Genomic DNA, 4,744 nt, shown 5'->3' on the forward strand with positions numbered 1-4,744 from the left:
TTCTTGGCCTTGGTAATGAGCAGCTCCGAGCCAGATGTGAAGTCGATAATGCCGTCCCTGCCAGGGCCCCCTGCAAACGTGATGCTGGAAGGCAGGGGGTGTGTGAGGCCTGCCCACGTGTGTGCACACGGCCCCTCACTCCCCCTACTTGCCTCACCTGCCCTGGTTGATGTTTATATTATTCACACGGTCAGCACTGAGGGCGGTCTTGGTCAGTGTTTCAATCACGTGATCACTCTGCAGCACCACATCCCCCTGGGAGACCCAGGCAAGGGGAGGGGGAGGGGTCAGGCTCTGCCCAGAGCTGGAGAAGCCAGCCCCACCCTGTCTCCCAGCCGCCAAATGGGTACCTTCTGTTTGTTGTCCTCACGCTGCACATGCAGCACAAAGAGGTTGTCGCTCAGGCTGCTGACGGAGATCCCTGAGGGGGAAGGGCAGAGGTCAGGGTTCAAGGGTCAGAGCAGGGGCCCTCCCTGTGTTGCCCTGGACTCTGGCTCACCGGTCAGGTTGGTGTAATCAATCCTCTGCTTGATTTTGGCATCCTCCACGATGACCACAGCACTGGCCGTCAGCAGCAGCTGCCGGGAGCGGGGCTTGTAGCCTTTGCGGTCGTATTTCACTACAGGCACAGCATACTGGGGACAGAGGATGGAGTGAGGGGCAGGGGAGCTGCTGAGGGGGCTCCAGGGATAACCCCCCTCACCCTCTGTCCAGGCCCTGAGACCCCCATCCAGCCCTTGGGCAGCAGAACCATGCTGGACTAAGGGTGGCAGGCAGGGTCTCACCTGGATGGGCTCAGTGCCTAGCACCTGCAGCACTTTGGGGCTGATCTCGTCTGCACCTGCAACCCAGATCAGGGAGAGGGAAATCAGAGGAGGAAAGAGGGGCCTAGGATGGTGATGGGGGGTTTGATCACTGGAAAGTCAAGATCTCACCAAGCCGTGTGTTGATGAAGAGCCTGGGGACGCTTTGGGGATAATTGTCCTTTTTGCCCTTGAAGATCTCACTAGCCACGGCTTTCTGATGCAGCTGAGGAGACAAGGGCGGGGAGGAGTGTCAGAGGGTGGGGACCATCATGATGGGGGGTGGCCATGCCAGCTTCAGAAGCTGAGGCAGCTTCCTTCACCCTCTCTGCCCCCAACACCAGGAGGCTGAGCCCTGCCACCAACACTCCCATCAGCGCCTCCTCTACCTCGCCCCCGGCTCTACCAACCAAGGGAGAGGGCTCCCTGGAAGGGTCATGACAGCATTATCAGGGTCCAGGCCCAATTTGGGGGATAATTCCCCTCATATCAGGCCCTGCAGTCCCGCAGGTTCAGCTTCAACATGGAATCTTGAAGCTAGCTGATTGTAATACTCAAAACTTCTACAGGTTATCTGAGCTGGATGGGTCCTTTAGTATCACCCTATCCTGAGTTGGCAAATACAAGGCACATTGGCTACCAATGTCTGTCTCTGGAACCATGGCAGACACTACCAATCGATCAGACTGAAGCTACAGCCTTATCAACCCAGAGCTCTGGGCAGCCTCTACCAGGCCAGTGGGGTTGGCCCAGAAGATGAACCCTATTTCCACCCCCTCAATCTTCTCCAGCCTCTGCTTCATACATGAGGCCAAAAGAGGGGCTGGAATGCATTTGAAGTCACGTGGTAAATCACAGATAAAGTGCTCCCCCAGGCCAGCACTCTTTAAGTGGTGCCCACTGCTCCCCTGGCCCCTGGCTAGTCCCGGCCTGCCTCCTCGCTCTCCATACCTGCTGCTTCCACTCAGGGCTGATGCTCCGGCAGTACTTCCACACCATGTTCTTCATGCACAATTCCCGCAGAAGCTCCGAGGCCTGTGGGCACAAGCGAGGTCAGGGGACCTAGGCGGCCTGGCTCCCTTCCCTCTGAGGGCAGTAGGCGTATGCCCGCCACGGGGCTTTGGCCTAAGTGACATCCCTTCAACCTGGACAACACTTCCAATCCCGAATCGTTTCTCTCCAAAAAACTCATCCCCCATGGCCCAGCTCCAGGTCCTCTCCCTTGGGGAGCCCTCCTGATGGCTTCTCTGGCCACATAATGATTGGGCCCCTCCACTGAGTGCTGCAAAGGTCCCTAAGTCAGCAGGGAGGGTCCACAGACCTCACGCAGGGCAGGTGGGGGAGTGGGCCAGGAAGTGTCCAGGACATTCCGGGGTAGCTGCCGCCGCAGGTTGAGCAAAAAAGATGTGCGCACATGGTCCAGGAAGAAGGCATTCTCGGGGCAGCGGGGTGCATGGCGGAGGATGAAGCCTCGGATGAGCCTGGGAGTGGGGAGGCCCGACAGAGATGGGGGTGGGAAGTCTGACAACAGACGCCTACACACGCCCTGCTCTGCACCCCCTGGTGTACCCCACTGCTCACCTCCGAATGGTCTGTGCCGCCCACTTCCTCTTGGCGGCCTTCCTCCTTCCAAGTGTTCCCCGCCACCACGACTGGATGCAGATGGCTGCAGAGACCACAGACAGCTGACCTCTGTCTCACCATGTTGGCCCACCCTAGCCCCATACCTGCCCTTCCTAAAGACCCCTGGGTCTCCCGAACCTGATCGCTTCACACGGAGGAATTTCTGCCGCCAATGAAAGCCCTTCCAGGAGGCCTGGATCTTCGTGGCTGTGGTTGGGAAAGAAAGTCAGTTGGCCAGGGCTCAAGGAAACTAGCCAAGGGCCTGGCTGTCAGGGCTCACTGAGTGACATGAATGAGGGAGTGGTTGAACGAGCTATTNTGCATCTGGGTTATGTCTGTGACATCACTCTCCCATGCATACCAATTGGCTAGCGAAAGGAATGTTGTTCCAGTTGTAAAGCTGGTAATTGCATCTAACGCGGGGATTTATCTTATCTGTTGGCTTCTTGGAGCCACTGTTACTACTGATAGAGTGGACAAATTATTGTGGTGCTTTCATTTTTCTGTAAATTAATTTGGGGGGAGGTGTCAAAATCTAGGTGTGCTCCCAGGATTTTGTCAAGCCCAAGATATGGTATCTCATTCATGGAGAACTTCTGCCCTAGGTGATGAATCTAAATTCAGCAGGCAGCCTAACCCCAAATTACACATTTTCTTGCCATGAAGGCCTGCCATTCCTTCCATTTGCAACACTTGTCCCACTTGGGAAAACTCTTAGCTGCTGAGTTCTATGGTAGCAGTTTGCAACACTTATCCCCTTTCTTCTGGAGGCAACACTGATTTTCTTTTGGGAAGTTATCTGCCCCCACTTTTGGTCCTTGCAGTCAGGTGTGGTTCATGCCACTTGTTTGGGCATGGGGGTAGGTACATGACCCAGGCCTGGCAGGCACACATCAAAATATGCCCTTCTTCCTACTACAGGGCTTGGGTCAGGGAAGACCACCTCATTCAAGGTGGTCCACTGAGAATCGACCAGAAAGAGGCACATTTTCTTTCCACCTCCGATGCCAGCTTCATAGAATGAAAACCCGAAGCTGCTGGTGGCTGTTGCCGCCACCATACCACAAGGTGAGAACCTGCCTGAGAATGAAGCTACCACAAAGGAAGGCTGAAAAGAAGTAGTTCAACACATTTGTGACAATGTTGTCTGAATACCTGGAATCAGCCCAACCCTGGGGCTGTTACATTGTGAATGCTAAAAAATGTCCTTTTCTGCCCAAGTCATTCTGATTGGGTTTGTCAGTTGCAACAGAATTTGGAGACTATCTTTTGAGACCCACCTCAAATGTCATCTTCTCTGTGAAGTGTTTACATCCCTACACTCCCCCACTCCCACCCCGCCATACACACACACACACACACATACCCCGTCAGTCGCTTGTGGGTCTGCCTGTTGGCGCCTGTACTTCCCACAAATTTGAGCTGCGTTTTTGTGCCAGCCCTGCCCACGGTGCTGATGCCCATAGGCAAGGGACTGTGTGTCCTTTCCCCCAGTCCACAGCGCTGGGCCAGGCTGAGCTGCCCTTCAGGAGACATCAATGAAAGAGCAAGCTAAAGCTGCAGCTACTGGTCACACCCGCTCTTTCCCTGGCCCTGCCTCCTTTCTTCTGGGACCAGGGTAAAAATTAAAATACAAGACCCTTGGCTACCTTTTAGGGGTCCTGTCCCTTTCCTAACATCCACAAGGAGACCAATGTTGGCAAACACATATTGCTTTATTTAGTGTTTCTCTGGATTGCAGAAGTGTCAGCAGTGGGCCGAGACCCCCAAGAGGGCAGAGGCAGCTGGGCAGCCTCCAGGTCCTTCAGGGAGGTGGGAGGTGGGGGGAAGCAGCAGAAAGAGGTGATGACCCTGCAGTTCCTCCCAAGGCCAGCCCCTTCCCCAGGTTCCCAGGGTAGGGAGGGGGTCAGGGCCCAGGAAAGGCTCCACATCCTCGAATTGGAGCCAAAGTTATATGGGCAGAGTGTGTGTCATCCTAAGGCATGGACTCAGGCAGAAGTGCTCCTCCCACCTGGTGGCCCCCAAGGGTGATTGCTGGTTAGGGAGCCACATGCACCCTTAAGACATGAGCCTGTTTCGTGAGGCCCCCTGTCCCTGGAAGAGACAGTGAGGTGTGCTGAGGCTAGGGCTGCAGTCCCAGTTTTGCCCCAACCTCCTGGATGAAGGGCAAGTCCCTTCCCTTCTTTGGGCCACTGTCTCCTGCTCTGTCACACCAGGAAGCTGGACTAGATGCTCTCCCAGTCTTCTAAATTCTATGATCTAAGACTCCTTCCCCCACTCCAGGAAGCTCTCAGGCTGGGCTGATGATATTGAAAGGG

At 55.3% G+C, this 4,744-nt stretch overlaps 1 protein-coding gene across 5 annotated transcripts in view; it reads right to left on the minus strand.

The window, feature by feature from the left end:
• MYO1C (myosin IC) overlaps positions 1-4,744 on the minus strand; it is a 33,423-nt gene that overhangs the window by 6,933 nt on the left and 21,746 nt on the right. For 3 of the 5 annotated variants that reach the window (XM_019650518.1, XM_019650520.1, XM_019650519.1), the window contains exons 22-31: positions 2,565-2,633; positions 2,385-2,469; positions 2,125-2,284; positions 1,755-1,838; positions 936-1,029; positions 786-841; positions 500-635; positions 351-421; positions 158-255; positions 9-84 (exon numbers count right to left, since the gene is read on the minus strand). In XM_019650518.1, the coding sequence (XP_019506063.1) occupies positions 9-84; positions 158-255; positions 351-421; positions 500-635; positions 786-841; positions 936-1,029; positions 1,755-1,838; positions 2,125-2,284; positions 2,385-2,469; positions 2,565-2,633 (929 nt within the window). The remainder of the gene's footprint in view (positions 1-8; positions 85-157; positions 256-350; positions 422-499; positions 636-785; positions 842-935; positions 1,030-1,754; positions 1,839-2,124; positions 2,285-2,384; positions 2,470-2,564; positions 2,634-4,744) is intronic. The other 2 variants (XM_019650522.1, XM_019650523.1) reach the window with 1 other exon arrangement.

This window comes from Hipposideros armiger, unplaced genomic scaffold (assembly GCF_001890085.2).
Source record: "Hipposideros armiger isolate ML-2016 unplaced genomic scaffold, ASM189008v1 scaffold_141, whole genome shotgun sequence".
Classification (NCBI taxonomy): domain Eukaryota; kingdom Metazoa; phylum Chordata; class Mammalia; order Chiroptera; family Hipposideridae; genus Hipposideros; species Hipposideros armiger.